The sequence below is a fragment of the Schistocerca nitens genome, chromosome 3 (genome assembly GCF_023898315.1).
Source record: "Schistocerca nitens isolate TAMUIC-IGC-003100 chromosome 3, iqSchNite1.1, whole genome shotgun sequence".
Taxonomy (NCBI): domain Eukaryota; kingdom Metazoa; phylum Arthropoda; class Insecta; order Orthoptera; family Acrididae; genus Schistocerca; species Schistocerca nitens.
Window position 1 is genome coordinate 61558872 of NC_064616.1, and position 20774 is coordinate 61579645.

General features: G+C 44.5%; 1 protein-coding gene across 4 annotated transcripts in view; it reads right to left on the reverse strand.

The window, feature by feature from the left end:
- LOC126248024 (ecdysone 20-monooxygenase) overlaps positions 1-20774 on the reverse strand; it is a 200917-nt gene that overhangs the window by 89572 nt on the left and 90571 nt on the right. For 2 of the 4 annotated variants that reach the window (XM_049948617.1, XM_049948618.1), the window contains exon 3: positions 820-951. The exons of 1 other annotated variant lie outside the window; for it this stretch is intronic. In XM_049948617.1, coding sequence (XP_049804574.1) covers positions 820-951 — 132 coding nt within the window. The remainder of the gene's footprint in view (positions 1-819; positions 952-20774) is intronic. One more of the 4 variants, XM_049948619.1, reaches the window with a different exon arrangement.

The window sequence follows — 20774 nt, forward strand, 5'->3', positions numbered from 1 at the left end:
TGGTTCAGGTGTTATGGTGTGGGGAGGTATAATGTTGCATCGTCGTACTGACTTCCAAGTCTTTGAACACGGTAGATTCACCGGTCAACGTTATGACACTTTGCTCCTTCCCCATATGCGTCTTTTTGAGGGTGCATTCGGCGCTGACTTCATTTTTGTGGACGACAACGCGCGACCGCATCGAACAGCCCAGGTGCAGCAGCTCGTGGAACGGGAGGATATTTCACGAATGGACCGGCCTGCCCATTTCCCGTCTTGAATCTCATCGAGCGCTTATGAAATACAAAGTATTCCTCAATTTTTCCTTTATGTTCTGCAAAGTAATGAATAAGAAGAATATCTTTTTCACCCTAGAAAACCCAAGCCCTAACCCTTCCGGCAGATGAAACCGACTTCGGTGTTTTTGGTACAGGAGGAATGCATTTCGCCCTGTGCTTTGACAGGTGTTTCATTCCTGATACGAGGACACATGCCTGACACAGTCATCTTAAGAAGTGAGAGAAGTCCAAAGTCTGATGAGGAATTTTTTCGTATTTCCTTTCCGTCAGCATTCAACAAACGTGACCCCATCTTGCAGAAAATCTTTCCGAAGTTAATTATCCATGTAAAATCTACCGTGATGTTTGATTTTTTCAGGACATTCCCGACTCTGAAATCGGATAAAGTGTTTCATTACTACTAATAGCAGCAATCAAATGAGGTCATTAACTAGTAAATTTTACTGAAAACTTTCCAAATACTACATCGCAGTATCATAGGGTTCAGGGAACATTTCTTTAAACTTAATCTTAAAATTAGGAAAGGGTGAACTGTACTAACCTTGGTAGGCTCTATGCAGCTGCGACATGGAATAAGGCCCAAATTTTGTGGTGATCCAGCTTGTGCCCAGTACTGGCAGCGACGGCCACGGTCCAGGAATATCTTTCACTGTGCGGCGTCGTGGAACTTCTTCTAGAAAAAAGAATGTTGTGTAAAAGACTCGGGATCGAGGGAGGGGAAGGCGGAAGCCTTTCATTTGTGTTATGTGATTACAAATGCTTTTCATTTAGTTCATATATGTCACTAACTCATGTGCAATATTATTTTTTTAATTAGAAACTGGAGAACATAGAAGCCTGATGTACACGCTTCAAAGTACATATAAAGTTACCACCCAGAGTGAAGACTCGCATTTCGGAAAGAAAGAAAGTAGAAACAAAGAAGCTCTTCCTAGATAAATTGTTTGGAACTATGTTCCACGCTTTCCCTTGGTTTCACCGCACCCGACTTCCAGAAGACGAGGAGTAGTGCCACAATAAGTGTCCTTACTGATCAACGGTTTCTGCCATTTTTCAGTAGATGGAAGTGTTAATTACTTTCTCAGTAGCGTGCAGAAAGCTGGAACAGCCTCTGAACAAGAGGAGAACAGTTACGTTATACAAATATTTTAGTGGTACAACGGCGGTGACGTATCTGAACCGTGTCATATTAGCGTGTACCAAGTACTCGGCCGCACAGGCGGTCTTGTACAAAAAGTTGGTTGCGAGGGGCTAACCCCTCCCTACAAGTGTAACTGCTTTATTTCATCGGTTCTATACAAGGTGATTTTCTCCACCGTGTACGAACTCTAGGGATTGATCAATGAGAGGATGTGGAACAAAAAAAATGGTTCAAATGGCTCTGAGCACTATGGGACTCAACTTCTGAGGTCATTAACTAACCTAAGGACATCACAAACATCCATGCCCGAGGCAGGATTCGAACCTGCGACCGTAGCGGTCTTGCGGTTCCAGACTGCAGCGCCTTTAACCGCACGGCCACTTCGGCCGGCTGATGTGGAACAAAAAAGGTCTAACGAACTTATGTCCGGAAATGCTACAGGCCATTTGTTCAATCAGACATCGTTTTTTTTTTTTTATTTTAGTTCCTACGGGATCACACTGCTGCGATCATCGGTCCCTAGGGTTACACACTACTTAATCTAATTTAAACTAACTTACGTTAAGGACAACACACACACACACACACACACACACACACACACACACACATGCCCGAGGGAGGACTCGAACCTCCGACGGGATATAATACGCACTGTACCATGCAGCCACAGTTACAGTATGTGTTCAAAATGGTTTCCATGTGCCTCAACGCATTCGTGTACGCACCGTTGCGTGTTCTGTCTCACACGTTCACATAGGCCAGGTTGCATACGAACAGTGTGAAATGCAGCAGGAATACGCTGTTCCAGTATCTCCACATCTACAGTGGGCTCGGCAACACGATACTTTTGAGATGGCCCCATAACCAGAAATCGCACGGGTTTAGATCCAGTGAACGAGCAGACCATGCAACTGGACCCCATCGTCCGATCCATCCACCACGGATGAAATGTTTCCGGACGTTAACGACTAAGTGGGCTGGAGCACCATCATGTAGCAGCCACATAATCCTTCGAATCATCAATGGCACTTCTTCCCTCAGGGAAGGCAAAGTCACCCGCAAAAAACGCCGATAGTTCCGGCCTGTTAGGCGACGTGGAAGGAAGACTGGTCCCGAACTACGGTCGCCAATTATCCCGACCCACACATCCGGCTGCAGCGATGCTGATGATTCGCTGTCACCACACCGTTGGGGTTCTTCATACAATCCCACAGATGACTGTTTTGAAAGTTGGCCTCATCTGAGAATAGGAAGGATGACACATATCCCGGAATCGTGGTTGCCTGGTGAAGAAACCAGTGAGAAAACTGCTCCCGAAGTGGAAAGTCTGTCGCTAGTGAGCCCTGCACACGCTGTGAGTGATAAGGGTAGTAACAACTGTCATGGAGAATGTTCCACACGGTCGTCTGGCTTTCCCTGTACTGGTGGGCCAGCTGCCTGGTACTGATACAACGGTTGCCTTCCACAGTGTTAATCACATGTTCCTCCAAGTGTGGTGTCCGAACATTTCGCTTACGTCCTTCATGATTTCCTCTTTCCTGAAACGACCCCGTCTCAGACAATCTTGCTGCCCGCCGCCCTTTGCCATCTGCCTTTCGTTAAATAACAACATGTCCGCAAGCTCTCGATTTGAATACGGGACCATTGTGTTCAACGCTGTATCACATCCACTACAAGGAGAATCTGCGAGAGAAGTGAATCAGGCGCAATATTGCCAATGAGTACGGTAGGAGAGGACGCTAGGATATGACGTAAGAGGAATAGTACCACCCTATAGAAGGAAACCATGTATACTGTAACTGTTTCTGCATGGTATAGCGCGTATTAGACCGCAGTCTCTGTAACAATGTATGATTGAATACATGGTCTCTATCACGGAAACCATGCATTTCCGGACACAAGTTCATTAGGCCTTCTTTTTTCCGTATCCTTTCATCGATCAACCCTCTAAGTTTGTACGCGATGGAAAACGTCACCCTCTATATACAGGATGAAGCGAAATTCGCGCACTCGTGCTTCGCAGTGCGACGTCTCACTTGCCAGCGATAAAAAATGTCTGTCACAAAATTTCGTCCAGCGGATACATCCGGCAGAAAGAGGACGTTAAGAGTGGCAATCGGGCAACGCTGTAACCACATGTATGGTGACTGCCTTTGTCAGCACATACTAGTTGCGCTATACAGAGTGTTACAAAAAGGTACGGCCAAACTTTCAGGAAACATTCCTCACACACAAATAAAGAAAAGATGTTATGTTGACATGTGTCCGGAAACGTTTAATTTCCATGTTAGAGCTCATTTTAGTTTCGTCAGTATGTACTGTACTTCCTCGATTCACCGCCAGTTGGCCCAATTGAAGGAAGGTAATGATGACTTCGGTGCTTGTGTTGACATGCGACTCATTGCTCTACAGTACTAGCATCAAGCACATTAGTACGTAGCATCAACAGGTTAGTGTTCATCACGAACGTGGTTTTGCAGTCAGTGCATTGTTTACAAATGCTGAGTTGGCAGAAGCCCATTTGATGTATGGATTAGCACGCGGCAATAGCCGTGGCGCGGTACATTTGTATCGAGACAGATTTCCAGAACGAAGGTGTACCGACAGGAAGACGTTCGAAGCAATTGATCGGGGTCTTAGGGAGCACGGAACATTCCAGCCTATGACTCGCGACTGGGGAAGACCTAGAACGACGAGGACACCTGCAATGGACGAGGCAATTCTTCGTGCAGTTGACGATAACCCTAATGTCAGCGTCAGAGAAGTTGCTGCTGGACAAGGTAACGTTGACCACGTCACTGTATGGAGAGTGCTACGGGAGAACCAGTTGTTTCCGTACCATGTACAGCGTGTGCAGGCACTATCAGCAGCTGATTGGCCTCCACGGGTACACTTGTGCGAATGGTTCATCCAACAATGTGTCAATCCTCGTTTCAGTGCAAATGTTCTCTTTACGGATGAGGCTTCATTCCAATGTGATCAAATTGTAAATTTTCACAATCAACATGTGTGGGCTGACGAGAACCTACTCGCAATTGTGCAATCACGTCATCAACACACATTTTCTGTGAACGTTTGGGCAAGCATTGTTGGTGATGTCTTGGTTGGGCCCCATGTTCTTCGACCTACGCTCAATGGAGCACGTTATCATGATTTCATACGGGATACTCTACCTATGCTGCTAGAACATGTGCCTTTACAAGTACGACACAACATGTGGTTCATGCACGATGGAGCTCCTGCACATTTCAGTCGAAGTGTTCGTACGCTTCTCAACAACAGATTCGGTGACCGATGGATTGGTAGAGGCGGACCAGTTCCATGGCCTCCACGCTCTCCTGGCCTCAACCCTCTTGACTTTCATTTATGGGAGCATTTGAAAGCTCTTGCCTACGCAACCCCGGTACCAAATGTAGAGGCTCTTCGTGCTCGTATTGTGGACGGCTGTGTTACAATACGCCATTCTCCAGGGGTGCATCAGCGCATCAGGGATTCCATGCGACGGAGGGTGGATGCTTGTATCCTCGCTAACGGAGGACATTTTGAACATTTCCTGTAACAAAGTGTTTGAAGTCACGCTGGTACGTTCTGTTGCTGTGTGTTTCCATTCCATGATTAATGTGATTTGAAGAGAAGTAATAAAATGAGCTCTAACATGGAAAGTAAGCGTTTCCGGACACATGTCCACATAACATATTTTCTTTCTTTGTGTGTGAGGAATGTTTCCTGAAAGCTTGGCCGTACCTTTTTGTAACACCCTGTATAGTTGGTGCAATGGATAGAGTTTTGGATTAGCATGCAGGATGTCGAAGATCCGAGCCAGGGTCGGGGTGTATTTTTTTTTATTTGCTAATTTCATTCTGACATTTCAGTCTCTAATAATACATACCGTTTGTGAGGCCACATGTATCCTAAATTTACAACATTTTGTACCGCTGAACATAGCAAATACGTGGTTAGACAAATAAGAAATAGACAGTTGGAACAAATGACCTGTCATAGGACAGAATAACTACAAAAACAATATCAATTTCGAGATGCTAAAGATGATAGCACAGTACAACACAATATCTACTTGTCATTTATACTACATGTAACATGAGCGCTCAGATGTCGCACATTATTAACCAGTGACAATAATAATGTCCATATTAAGGACCACATGACCTTCACAACAGAATACGTCGTTCTCAGAACAACAGATTCTCGAAGCGACCTCCCTGCACACCCAAACATTGCGCAGCCCGCCGGATCATACAGCTCTGGACTCTTCGCAGCAAAGCTGCGATCATAGTAACAAGAGCAGCACGAACAAGCGTTACCAATTCTTCCACATTCGTTGGCAGAGTAGAGTACACCTGTTACTTCAGGTGTCCCCACAGGAAGAAATTATGGGATTTAGGTCAGGTGAACGCGGTGGCCATATGACTGGACCTCCACGTCCGACCCATTTCCCCGGAAATGTTCTGTCCAAATAGTGTCGCACATTAATCCCAGAGTGTGCAGGTGCACCATCATGTTTGGACCGTATCCTCTACCGAACATGTAGTGGAACATCTTTCAGCGCATCAGGCAGACGGTTTGAGAGGATTGCATGATACCTTCGAGCAGTCAAATGGTTCAAATGGCTCTGAGCACTATGGGACTCAACTGCTGAGGTCATTAGTCCCCTAGAACTTAGAACTAGTTAAACCTAACTAACCTAAGGACATCACAAACATCCATGCCCGAGGCAGCATTCGAACCTGCGACCGTAGCGTTCGAGCAGTCAACCCGTCAGGCAACATGTAGAAGCCCAAACACCTGTCACCCAATATTTTAGCCCAGACGTTGATACCAGAGCAAACTTGATATCCACGGTTGCGGATGACGTGCGAGTTAACCTCACACCAATGGTGGGCATTGTGCATATTGAAGACACCCTCAGTGAAGTCATCGTTGGCTTTCTGTTGTTGTTGGAACCATTCACAGAGTTGCATTCGCTGATGGTAATCTGCAGGATGCAGGTGTTGCGTGAAAGCATAATGACGGGGGTGCAGCCCATGCTCGTGCAGCACATTAACGACCGTGTGTTGTGAGACACGCAGTTGCCTTGCTATGCCATGTGTACTTCGCTGAGGTTCTTGGTGTATGACCTCCAGAATAGCCGGCCGAAGTGGCCGCGCGGTTCTGGCGCTGCAGTCTCGAGCCGCGAGACCGCTACGGTCGCAGGTTCGAATCCTGCCTCGGGCATGGATGTGTGTGATGTCCTTAGGTTAGTTAGGTTTAACTAGTTCAAAGTTCTAGGGGACTAATGACCGCAGCAGTTGAGTCCCATAGTGCTCAGAGCCATTTGAACCATTTTTTCTCTATCCCCTGCGCGAACTGTACAGCACGAATAATATGTGCTGACAGAGGTGCTTACCATACATGTGGTTACAGTGTTGCCAGATTGCCACTCTTATACATCCTTTTTCTGCTGGATGTACTCGCCGGACGAAATTTGGTGAGAGACATTTTTTTATCGCTGGCATGTGAGGAGTCTCGTTGCGAAGTCCGAGTGCGCGAATTTCGCTTCACCGTGTATAGGTATTATTTGCTGGCGAACTATTTACGAGTAAAAGACTCCGGTATAGAGTTTTACCTACAAGTTGTGTGAATCTTGTCCTCCCATGGAACCATCCCGTTTCGAAAACTGGGTCGTCTGTTTGTGTTTTTCCTTTGCTTTAAGAACTTACCTTTGTAAATGACGGCATTGTCCAGCTTTGAATTATAAGTTGCTGTGGATTTCATTCCCCTTTGGAACCGTCCTGATTTGAGACCTGGGTTTTTTAATTTACATATCGACCTTAACTTTGCACTTCTCTCTCTTATCATTGTTCTATTGTGATAGTTGCATTGATGTTAACTTGGAAGTGTTGTAATTAGTGCTGGCCATATGGTGTTCGTCTTTTACTGTTTTTACTCTACATTAAGAACTTATGTTTCTTCATCGAACTCTTTTTATTGTTCTACTGTGGAAATTGCAATTATGTTAATACGTAACTTGCGTAACTACTGTTGGCTGTAAAGTTTTTGCAGCCCAAAGCCAAAAGTAAATAAATATTCTAATTGTATTGCATAGAATTATGAGGTGGAAAAATTAAAATTATGGAAGGGGCCACAGTCTCTCGATCGCAGTAACGAGGAGTTGTCACGATGTTTAAGACATTAGTTGGGTGTTCGATAAGTGCAGGGATCAAGTCTCCTTCCAGTTACTCTGCTTTACATATTCCGTGGTTTTCCCAAACTAATAACGGCATATGCTGAGACGATTTCTTTGAATAGGCCTTGACTAGTTTCTATCGCATTTTTATACACAGGAACAAGTGTTCCGACCCGTCTTGTTTTCCATGGAACCTCAGCCTTCCTCTTTCTGAGACTGTTTATGGCGGAAAGGGCATTTTTTTCTTAGAAATAGGTTACTGCCAACTGTTGTTGCGTTTTGGGGGAATTTAATTTAAACAGCGGTGAAGTATGTACGTGATGCTTACTGAACACTGAAAATCTATCTCCAGGGCTCATTTGTAAATTCTGTCGAAATGTTTACCACGTCAGTAATTAACTTCAAGGAACTGATTTTACATTATTGTATTGGGCAAGAATATTTTGCAGATACCGCTATAGTCCGATTTACAGACATTTGGAGTAATTAGTTTATCGGTTTAGGGTCTAATGTGCCGTCATTAGAGACAGAGCACAACCTCTGATTGGGGTAAGATGGAAATCACCCGTATCCTTATCTAAGGAACGATCGTGGTATTTGCTTTTAGCAGTTTTGAGATTCCACCTAAAACCTCATTAGGGATGAGCGCAAAGGAAGTTTAACCGTCGTATTGCTGAATGCAAGTCCAGTGCGCTAACCACTGTGCCATATTTCTCGGTATTCGACCAGTGACATGAAACTGGTATGCAACCAGTAACATGGAAAACCGATACTAACAAGGGGCTCCTTTGACCTGAACGCTCGGAAACGCACGAAAGCATGTTTAGAATAAAGCTCGATAAAAAAAGGAGAAGAACAGTGGTCTGTGTCATTTCCATGCAAAATTTTGCATCTCACCACAAGTGGCATTTTAACAGACAGAAACAAAGTAACATTGTATCAGTACCAAAGGAGCGAAATTGTATGTAATTCAGTTTCTTCGGTATATGTTTACATTTTCAATCAAAAGTGCCAAAAACACACTGCTTAAAGTCATTATAATAGCGGAAAACACACGTATCCTTCTATTAGTCGCCATAGCGCAGATACGGGATTTCGATGAAGTGGTAAAAAAAGAAAAAAGAAAGAAATAATGGAAGAGAGCAATGTGGACACCTCACTAAAGCGGTCCAGTAACAAAGCTCACGCTAATTGCATTGCCAAATGATGATATGGATATGGCAAGGTCATAACCGGCCTCTCGTCAAGCATGCTGCAATACAGACGTATACTTTGGTGCAGAAAATTGATTGTAAATAACAGAATGAAGTTTGACGATGAAACAGCGGCATGTATCTTCATTTGTGGATGGCACATTGTGGTCTTACAAAATCAGCAGTCCTTCTGTTATAAAGCTTATATTGCCAAAATGTGTAAGCATCAAGGGGTTGGCAATATTTTTTCTGATTTCGGTGGCAATATCTTCAGCATAACATGTTTGTTTGGAAAACTTGCATCTAGAATCACACAGAAATATGCTCTTTTTACTTGTTGAGTATTCGTCAAGGACTGAAAATAGAAAACTTTTCATGTGTTCCTTAATCATGCGTTCTTTAGCTGATTGCTTGCCTCCACATGAATATTTCGTGGGCACGTTGTTTCACGTTTTCTTTAATCTGGACCGGAAGTGTCTCGTGCCTCTTGAAATCAGATGTACAGCTTGTTTGCTAGTATGTCTGCCACCCATAAAGCCACAGCAGTTGTGTTGTTATGGGTAGAGTTATTTACAGACTGCAACACACTAGCTGTAGTTTCCTCTCTTCTGTGAGACAGTGTTCATTATGAAGACATTTCATACTGGAATTGACTCTGGTCACTGTTCCAAACATTTCCTTTCTCTGTCAGAAACATGTTCCCTTCTTCCACAAAGTTTTGTCCCTTCCGACGTATACTAGTATCGTCTTCTATGTCCTTGCGTGTGATAAATGCAGTAATATGCCTTGATGAAATGCCATATTCAACATTAAGAGTGTCGATAAAAGAAATCGACGCTTTCAGATTGTTCAAGCCAACCATTTTAGACGCTTCTAGTGGTCAGATTTGCAGATGTCAATAGTGAAAAAAAAATGGTTCAAATGGCTCTGAGCACTATGGGACTTAACATCTCAGGTCATCAGTCCTCTAGAACTTAGAACTACTTAAACCTAACTAACCTAAGGACATCACACACATCCATGCCCGAGGCAGGATTCGAACCTGCGACCGTAGCAGTCGCGCGGCTCCGGACTGAGCGCCTAGAACCGCTTTTTTTTTTTTTTTTTTTTTTTTTTTCGTTTTGTTCGCTTTAGTTCGTTGCATCTGCTCGGGGCGGACGTCGTAAGACATCCATTTAGGTTCGTTGTTGATCTGTCAACTCAGTTTTTTTTATTACAGAGGCCACATTACCCTCTGACCGAACACGCTGAGCTACCGTGCCGGCCTAGACCACCGCGGCCGGCTGTCAATAGTGAACTGTTGATCCATATGACCTCGTTCCATCAGATTGCGATACTATATGCTCTTGTTTCTAATCACGACAGTCTGTTTGCTTTGAAACTAGTTCCTGTTGGCCTTACGCTAGACATATAATTTAGAATTAATCTGCAATTTCATTTACTTTTAATGCACTTATAGCGCCTCATTAGTTTGCTATTGGAATTGAAGCCACTATTGTAATAGTTTCTCTAATATGCTGCCATTAGTATCATCTAATACATAGGGCTTCGACTGTTTGGGTGGAGATAGTTCGTACCCACTGTGACTGAACTGTTCCTTTTGGTCTGGAGGTGAACGTCGTGAACTGCTTGAACAGCCACCTTCAGGTTCATTTTCTTCCTGTCCTTCAAAATCAGTCATCTATCCAGGGTAACTTCGGATATTTCTGTGTCATCACCATTATATTTGTGAATTATTATGTTCTATAATATATCCGCGAGCTCCCTATACTCGACCCCGATTTCATTTCCATATTCAGCACGTCGCAGCTTTGTCCCTAATATTTAGACCAGATTCGTAGGATTAACTTTCTTCATGATGTCATTTTACACAGTAACCCGCATGCGAACACTACAAGAGAGACATTCGTACAGCACCTGTACCACTCCCGCAACTTGAACGCTAGCACACAAGTACGGAGTATTGCACGGAAATAACACAGACCACTATTGTTTATGTGATCGAGTATTAGTCTAAGCATGGCTTCGTGCTGTTACGAGCGTTCAAGGTCAAAGGTGTCCCTCGAAAGGGCAAGGTTTAGCCTGAGCTATGCAGCGCATCGGCCAGGTCAAACGAAAACAAACAAGCAAGCTACTATGGTATAAGTTAAAAGACCGGCACATTATCTCGTGTTGCGTTACCCATTCTACCATTCTTGCCGATGTAATCGCAGTATCTCTTGGGCTAACAAAAGTGTGTAGGTTACACCTAAACGAAAGTCTTGTGTGGCTGGTCTAGCAGCAAAGTACTGTAAGGCTGAATGTGTATTGTCATGTGCGGCGATAGCCAATCGGCTTTCTATAGCAGGTAGCCGACCCAGGAAGTGTGTCCGCGACGGTGGGAAAGAAAGGCTGCAAGAATTCGTGCCCGCTACCTGGACAGAGAACAGCACTAACCCGATAATCCAGGAACCGTGAAACGCTGTCTCAGGCAACCTTGAGGCCAGTTTTTAGACTCCACGGGCTCCATTCGTCAGCACGGCGCTTCCTTCTTGATACACAAACAGTAGCCAAGTGGAAGACTGCTCCTGCGCGTAAACATTGCCAATAGTTAGGTAAGCGAAAAGCATTCGCAAACACGTCCGCCCACCTCACACAGCTATATTTTTAGAGACCAGTAGTACGTCTGTATAGTGCTGAAGCTCGCCTCGTACTCACAACTGAATTTTTGACGTTACATCGGACTGTTCTTTTCTAGATATTTTGCACTTGGTTTCATTCTGAGCTATCGCTTACTGATACCGGTCTTCTCGTGAATCGTATTTCCCCCACCCGAGATGATATATGGAAACTGTGCAAATTATTTCGTTATTCTCCCAACATTTTTCTGCGACTATAACAGTCTCTCTTCGGGAATATGCGAGTGTCGGAGGAACTTTTAGGTCCAAAGAATGAAGGATGGCTACAGCGCAGTTTTATAGAATCAGCTCTGAGTTATTCTTGAAACCTCGGACCACCAGAATGGAAGTGGCTGGACAGGGGTTGAAATCTCGCTCGCTCCAATTGCGAGATGAGTGGATAAACCAGTGTGCCACTTAATTCGGCATTAGTTTCGTAGAAAAATTCTTATGAGAAACTGGGGTTTAAGCCCTTCAGCTGACATCCACGGGAACACTTTAAAACATAATCACTTCGGATGATTTTCATCTTACGGAAGGCACTTTGATGCTTTACGGATGAAAATGAGAAACTGCAAATGTTCTTCTACAACTTACTTGCGTTATCAGCCTAACATCGGATTACAAAGGGTTCCACTTATATCCCCCTCTGACGGTTAGGTCTTTCTAATTGGCACCAAAATGCTAAAAAAAAAAAAATCACAAAGACTGTATACAGCGCTTGCTTTACGTAACACATTGGTTCATTGTAAGCAGACCGGAAGAATCTGACTAAAGTAACTAACAACCCTGAATACTTTTAATAATTGTTGGTAATGTTATTATGCAAGCATATGATGTCACAGCTGATCTGTCCAAGGTTACTGCGTCACCAAGTGATGTGAATGTTCAGTGCCAACGAAGAGACAGCACGTTGACTTTTCGGAAACGTGGAAAATTCATGTTTTACCATGTGTGCTGTATCGAAACTGACGTTGGGTTACTTACTTATTATGACGTTTAGTTTTTTCCTTTGGATACCACGTGACAGATGCTTTTGCCCTGAATTCGGACCCAAGCAACAGCGGCGTTTTCGTACCATGTAGCTGAATCTCAGACGTTACGGTTCGGTTAATGAACCCGCATTCGGGAGGACGAGGCTTCAAAAGCGCGTCCGGCCATCCTGATTTATGTTTTCCGTGATTTTCCCAAATCGCTACAGGCAAATGACGGGACGGTTCCTTTGAGAAGGGACAGCCGATTTCTTTCCTCCTCCTTCCCGAATGCGAGCTTGTTCTCCATCTCTAATGACATCGTTGTCGAGAGGAGGTTTAACACTAATCTCCTCCACCGGTAAACGAACTGAGTTCTTCACAGTAAAAATTATCATTTATATGTAAATGGAGATGACACACATGATTAAAAGTTCTGTCACTAGTGAGAACATAACTAGTTTAACAGTTAATCTAAGCAAACCTAAATTTCGTAAGTCGAACCTGAAACTCTGTCACAAATTTTGTCGCGTCTGCCACAATGTGTAGACGTCCTCCTCTTATTCCAATGGAGGTATTTTTGCTAAATACATGCCCATATTATATTTTCTAATTGTGACTAGGCATTAGTGACTGAGCGGCCAGTGCATCTGACTACCACATTCAATACTCGGCTCAGACTCCCAGTATCACCAAGAGATAATGTCTCGTGTGAAAACTGGAATGGAATCCTCTGAGTCCCATGAGGGCAACTGAGGAACTGTTTAAGGAGAAACAGCGACATCATTTTCGGAAGAATAGCGGGATGAGCTCTAGAGTCATGGAATTTAGTTTTAATTAGGCAGGGTTTGAACAACGGCAACCACTTACGTTCTATAAACCAAATAAGTTAAGTCCAATGTCGCTGTGTCGGTATGTCGGTGTGTGTGTGTGTGTGTGTGTGTGTGTGTGATTGTTTATCGGCTTTGAAGAGTCTGGTGTAGCAGAGCGTGATTTTCGTTGAAAGGACATGGGATCACCTTGAAACTAGTTCGCAGCTCGTGTCTAGCGTTGCCACCTCTGGATAACGGGATCCCGGGGTCGATTCCTGGCCAGGAAGGGGATTTCCTCCGCCCAGGGACTGGGTGTTGTGTTGTCCTCATCATCTCATCATCATTCGGGAAGTGGCGAGTTTGGAACTGGAAAGATTGGGAGCTTGCACGGGCGCTGAGGACCTCGATGTTGAGCGCCCCCCAAACCATCATCATCACCTTGAAACTACGCTACTTGAGTTACAGGACAATCGAAACGACGGCTTTCTACTAAAGCACATGTGACAGTGGTGCCCCCATTACCATTTCCACTCTTTCCTTGTCATGTTACAATGAAATTTCACGCAGTAGCAGCTCGACGGAAAGATTATTTATGAGTCAGTTGACACTGATCACTTATTTGGAAAAAATACTTTAGTGATATTGGTTGCCTTGATTTTTGGTGGCCAAAGCTGTCGGAGCTTCTCAAAGTAAATTTTAATGGCTGCTCCATTACCGAGCGCTTTATTACCAAACTATCTGTAAGGTGGGCGACCTGGGATCTTACATGTATGTACCACCAAACTGGAAGAGAAAGGTTTTATTTTTCGCTGTTGTTCTATGATGAAGCTTAACGCTATTGTAAAACACTAAAAGTTGATTTCTCTTAACAAATGTAGGTCGATACATCCGTTGTCTGTACGAAATGGTTCAAATGGCTCTGGGCACTATGGGACTTAACATCTGTGGTCATCAGTCCCCTAGAACTTAGAACTACTTAAACCTAACTAACCTAAGGACATCACACACATCCATGCCCGAGGCAGGATTCGAACCTGCGACCGTAGCAGTCGCGAGACCACCGCGGCCGGCTGTACGAATTGCATCTGGCTAGCATCAGTAGTTCTGAGTATTCATAGTTGCGTAATTTTTTAAACAAAGAGTAATGAAGAGTATCATAAAAATGGGTCGTCACTACTTTCTTCCGCAAATGAAGAACGTGGGCTCCAGATCGTCTACGCCTATGAGGGCGTGTTGAAAAGTAATGCCTCCTAATTTTTATGTGAAAATTCTTGAAGCTTTTTACATAAAGCAAACACTGTGAACATTCTACATCGTTACTGTTCATATCTTCTAGTTTATTTCTAAACATAGTTGCCCTGGCGACGAACACATTTCTCGCATGGAGAGACCAGTTTGTTGATACCGTCACTGTAGAATGTTTGACTTTGTTGACAGAGATACAAACTCACCTCTGGTTGCGTCGCTTCATCTCTATCGAAGCCAAATCCACGCAAGCGTCCCTTAAGTTTAGGAAACAGGTGAAAATCGGATGGGACCAAGTCGGATGACCGATGACACGGCTTAGGTTTGTCACAGGTGTCGCAGCGCTCGTGTATCGCCTGGCATTGTTATGCCGAAAGGGACGGCGCTCCATCTGTGGACGAACGCCTCGAATACCTAACTCGATTACAGCACGCTACTTCTTACGCACCGACGTGGTTTCGTTACATACCGCCCTATTACACACGACAATTCGGAGCCCTCTACCTTCGGGGGGCTTCAGATTTGTAGGCATGAAGAAGAAAGATGCATAATGGTAGCGTTTGTTTTATTTAAAAAGCTTTATTTCGAAGCAGAATCGCTCTCTCTGAGCAGCCCAGGCCGTTTGCTCTCGATGGATATTTGTAGAATACGGAGCGTCTGCTGGCTGGAGTGGCCGAGCGGTTCTAGGCGCTACAGTCTGGAACCGAGCGACCGCTGCGGTCGCAGGTTCGAATCCTGCCTCGGGTATGGATGTGTGTGATGTCCTTAGGTTAGTTAGGTTTAAGTAGTTCTAAGTTCTAGGGGACTGATGACCTCAGAAGTCAAGTCCCATAGTGCTCAGAGCCATTTGAACCATTTTACGGAGCGTCTCACAGTACATGTCAATGTTGATGGTTTTCCGTGCTCTAGGAATGTATGGATTCGGTGAATATCGGACGTCAGACGTCCTACCAATGTCCTCTGCTTCAGTGATTACGCGACACCATAGATATATGCCTACCTGGATTTCTTGGTGTAATGATTCCTCTATCAACCAAAACCACTAAAAATAAACGCAAAATATATCTATTTAAAACAGCAGATAAAAATTCGCTTGATGCCTTCGTAAGAGAGGGTCTCCATTCCTTCCAAGCTAATTATGTTAGTGTAGACCAGATATGGCTCAAATTCAAAGATACAGTATAGACAGCAATAGATAGATTCATACCGCATAAGTTAATAAGAGACGGGACTGATCCACCATGGTACACAAAACACGCCAGAACAATGTTGCTGAAGCAACGGAAAAAGCATGCCAAATTCAGAAGAACGTAAATCCCCAAGCCTAGCTAAGTTTCACGGAAGCTCGAAATTTAGTGCGGACGTCAATGCGAGATGCTTTTGATAGTTTCCACAATGAAACATTGTCTCAAAATATGGTAGAAAACCCAAAGAGATTCTGGTCCTATGTAAAGTACACCAGTGGCAAAAAACAGTCAATACCGTCACTGTGCGATAGCGATGGAAATGTTACCAATTATGCTGCCACTAAAGCGGAGTTGCTAAATACAGTTTTCCGTAATTCCTTCACGAAAGAAGACAAAGTAAGTATTCCAGAATTCGAAACCAGAACAGCTGTTAGCATGAGTGACATAAAAGTAGATATCTTAGGTGCTGCGAAACAACTCAAATCACCTAAGAAAGGCAAGTCTTCTGGTCCAGATGGTATAACAATCCGGTTCCTTTCAGAGTATGCAGACACAATAGCGCCTTTCATAGTAATCATATACAACCACTCACTTGACGTAAGGTGTGTTCCTAAAGACTGGAAAGTAGCACAGGTCACACCAATATTCAATAGGAGTAACCCACTGAATTACAGACCCATATCACTGACCTCAATTTGCAATAGGATTTTGGAGCATATACTGTACTCGAACATTACGAATCACCATGAAGAGAACGACTTATTGATACATAACCAACACGGATTCAGAAAATATCGTTCTTGTGCAACACAGCTAGCCCTTTATTCCCATGAAGTAATGAGTGCTGTCGACAAGGGATCTCAGATCGATTCCATATTCCTAGATTTCCAGAAAGCTTTTGATACCGTTCCTCACAAGCGACTATTAATCAAATTGCAAGCATATAGAGTATCGTCTCAGTTGTGGGACTGGATTCGTGATTTCCTCTCAGAGAGGTCACAGTTCGTAGTGATAGATGGTAAATCATCGAGTAGAATGGAAGTGATATCTGGCGTTCTGCAAGGTAGTGTCATAGGCCCTCTGCTGTTCCTGAGTTATATAAATGATCTAGGTGATAATCTGAGCAGCCCATTAGATTGTTTGCAGATGACGCTGTAATTTACCGTCTAGTAAAATCATGCGACGATCAATTCCAAGTACAAAATGATCTAGAGAGAATTTCTGTATGGTGCGAAAAGTGGCAATTGGCACTAAACAAAGAAAAGTGTGGGTTCATCCACATGGGTACTAAAATAAATCCGATAAATTTTGGGTATACGATAAATCGCATAAATCTAAGGGCTGTCAATTCGACTAAATACCTAGGAATTAAAATTACGAGCAACTTAAATTGGAAAGACCACATAGACAATATTGTGGGGAAGGCGAAACAAAGACTGCGCTTTGTTGGCAGAACACTTAGAAGGCGCGACAAACCCACTAAAGAGAAAGCCTACATTACACTTGTCTGCTCTCTGCTGGAATATTGCTGCGCGATAGGATTGACGGAGGACATCGAAAAAGTGCAAAGAGGGGCAGCTCATTTCGTGTTATCGCGCAATAGGGGTGAGAGTGTCACTGATATGATACGCGAGTTGTGGTGGCAGTTACTGAAACAAAGGCGGTTTTCTTTGCGGCGAGATCTATTTACGAAATTTCAATCACCAACTTTCTCTTCCGAATGCGAAAATATTTTGTTGGCACCCACCTACGTAGGGAGAAAAGATCATCATAATACAATAAGAGAAATCAGAGCTCGAACGGAAAGGTTCAAAATGGTTCAAATGGTTCTGAGCACTATGGGACTTAACATCTGTGGTCATCAGTCCCCTAGAACTTAGAACTACTTAAACCCAACTAACCTAAGGACGTCACACACAACCTTGCCCGAGGCAGGATTCGAACCTGCGACTGTAGCAGTCGCGCGGTTCCGGACTGCGCCCCTAGAACCGCTAGACCACCGCGGCCGGCCGAACGGAAAGATTTAGGTGTTCCTTTTTCCAACGCGCCATTCGAGAGTGGAATAGTAGAGAAGTAGTATGAAAATGGTTCGATGAATCCTCTGCCAGGCACTTAAGTGTGAATTGCAGAGTAACCATGCAGATGTAGATGTAGCAAAGTTACTGGCCTAGATTAAAGCATTTGGGAGGAGCGAGATTCAAATCCACGGGCAGCCATCTAGTCTAAATTTTTTTCCGTGATTACACTAAGTCGTTCAAGGTGAATGCCGGATGGCTACATTGAAACTGGAGAGATTTCCTTCCCCATACTTTCACAGTACGAGTTTCTATCCTGTTTCGAATGAAATGGCTGTTTCTGGGACTTAAATTGCCTCGTACTGGTACCACATTACAGTTATTGCTCTTGGATTGTTTTCACGTCTATTTAGGTCAATGCAGGATAGATCGTAAATTTGCACGTCAGATACACGATAAAGTGTTACAATAGGAAAAAGAACTGTACAGATGTTACATGACTTAGAGATGGGACGGGCGACGTACACGATACATCTCCCCCCCCCCCCCCCCCCCCGCTCCCCTCTCCACAGATTGTGGCAACCCGAAATCCCGAAATGGGATCGATCATTGAGCATGAGCTTACGTCCACATGCAGAAGCACGAAATCTGAGAGACGAAAGGATGTAAAAAATTTTGTTTTGTTCTCTTATTCGCAGATAGGCGCGAAGATCATACGCAGTCCTTTACCCTCCCGCAATCTAATCTGTTATTGACCACAACCTCCTTTGGGGGACTTAGACGCGTTCTTCAGCCGTAAGCCTTCCCGGAGGCCGTTAATGGAAAGCACTGTGGAGAGCCCCAGACCGCAGCGTGGCAGGTCTGCGCTGGTTCCGGTGCCACACACGTAGGTGTTTCCTCCCTGCGGCGCTTCCCGGCTTGTGCAAGAGCGACGTTTGACCTGTGACAAAGGGCGGGCCTTCACGCATTCCACCGCTGGCTTTACGAGCGTCGTGTCGGGTCCGTGTCCACGCGGACGGGTCACTGGCCGTGTGTTTGCGCTTAGAAATGCGAGCATCCGAGGAGAATCGCGGGCGGCTGTGAAAAATGCGAGACGCGCCAGCGGGGCGCCCCGCACAGCCCAATTCTCTGCCGTCTACTGTGACCGTGAGGCTCAACCCTAAACATACACGCAGATACCGGGATCACCCACCCGCCGACACCAACTCTGACAGATGGAGCTCCGTGTACATGTACAGGATCAGCCAACTAAGGCTTATCCCTCAAATATCTTTTCCGTTCCGTGAGAAGTCGCGCAGCGTGTGCAGCACAACTGGCTCTTTAGTCACTCTTTAAGTTGTTAGTGCTATCGATAGGGATCTCATGTTGACTCCATATTTATAGATTTACAAAGCGCTTTTTACACTGTTCCTCACCAGCGACTTCTAATCAAAGTACGTGCCAGCAGAATGTCGCCTCAGTGGTGCAACTAGATTCTTGATTGCCTGTCAGGAAGTTTACGATTCATAATAATTGGCGGAAAGTCATCTAATAAACAAGAGTGATATCTTAGGTTCCCCAATGAAGTTTTACAGGCTCTCTGCTATTCTTAATCCAAATAAACGATCTAGGAGACAATCTCAGCAACTCTCGTAGACTGTATGCAGATGATGCCGTCATTTACCGTCTAATAAACTCATCGGAAGATTGCACTAAAGTCTTAGCTCCGGAATCAGACTCAGCGGACCACCGACCAGCCGCCGTGTGATCCTCTGCCGTATGGTGTTGTTCGGATGCTGTACGAAATGCCATGGGGTCAGTACACCATTCGTCCATCGTTGTTGGCTTCCCAAACATTGGAGCTGCTACTTTTTGTTGAAGAAGTTCCCCAGTTGAGTGGAGCCCTCCGAGTCCTCCCGCTGAGGGAAAATCCCTGGCAGTACCGGAAATTGAACCAACCCGGGTCCTCCAAATGCCAGTCAGACACACTGACCACTCTGCTACGGAACTGGACTCAGAAAGTCAAAAAGAATTGCAAAATGATTTTAGAAAAGAGATAAGACGTGAAAAGGGGCAATTGACCATAAAACAGGTAATGTGTGAGGCGTTCACCTACGTGGCAAATCACACACATTTAAACATTGTCGATTCAACTAAATACCTAGGGATAACAATCATGAACAACTTAAATTGCAACCATTATAGAGAAAATGTGAGGAAGGCGATCCAAAGACTGAATTTTGTTGGCAGAACACTTAGAAATGCAACAAATGTATTAAAGAGTCTACCTACACTACCTTTTTCTGAGCTCTTCTGGAGGAGTGCTGTCTGGTGTGGGATCTTTGCTATGTAAGATCAAGGGAGAACATCGAAAAACTTCGAAGAAAGCCAGTCGCATGGAAACTTTAGGCGTTCATTTTTACCACGTGCTACTAGAGAGTGGGATCGTCGAGAAACAGGCTGAAAGTTGTTCTACGAACCCTCTGCCAAACTCTTTAAGAGTGAGTTGCAGAGTAGTCACGTAGCTGTATGTATATGTAGCACACTGGACTCGTATACTGGCTAAGGCGCGCAGTCCGGAACCGCGCGACTGCTACGGTCGCAGGTTCGAATCCTGCCTCGGGCATGGGTGTGTGTGATGTCCTTAGGTTAGTTAGGTTTAAGTAGTTCTAAGTTCTAGGGGACTTATGACCTAAGATGTTGAGTCCCATAGTGCTCAGAGCCATTTGAACCATTTGAACTCGTATACTGGAAAACCGGTTCAAATTCCCGTCTAGCCATTCTGATTCAGCTATTTCCACGAATTCTTCAACTCGTTGAAGGTGGATGCCGGGATGGCTCCCTTTAAAGAACGCGGCCTATTTCCTTTCCCATTCTTCTACGTCTACATCTACCTCTACATGTACCATTACCAGTCACTTCGCTTTCTGTTCCAATCACAAAAAGAGCGAGGGAGAAACGACTGTCTGTATGCCTCCGCATGAGCACCAATTTCTCGTAGTTTATCTTGGTGGTCCTTACGCCCAATGTTTGTTGGCGGCAGTAGAATCGTTCGGCAGTCAGCTTCAAATGCCGGTTCTGTAAATTTTCTCAGTAGTGTTTCTCGAAA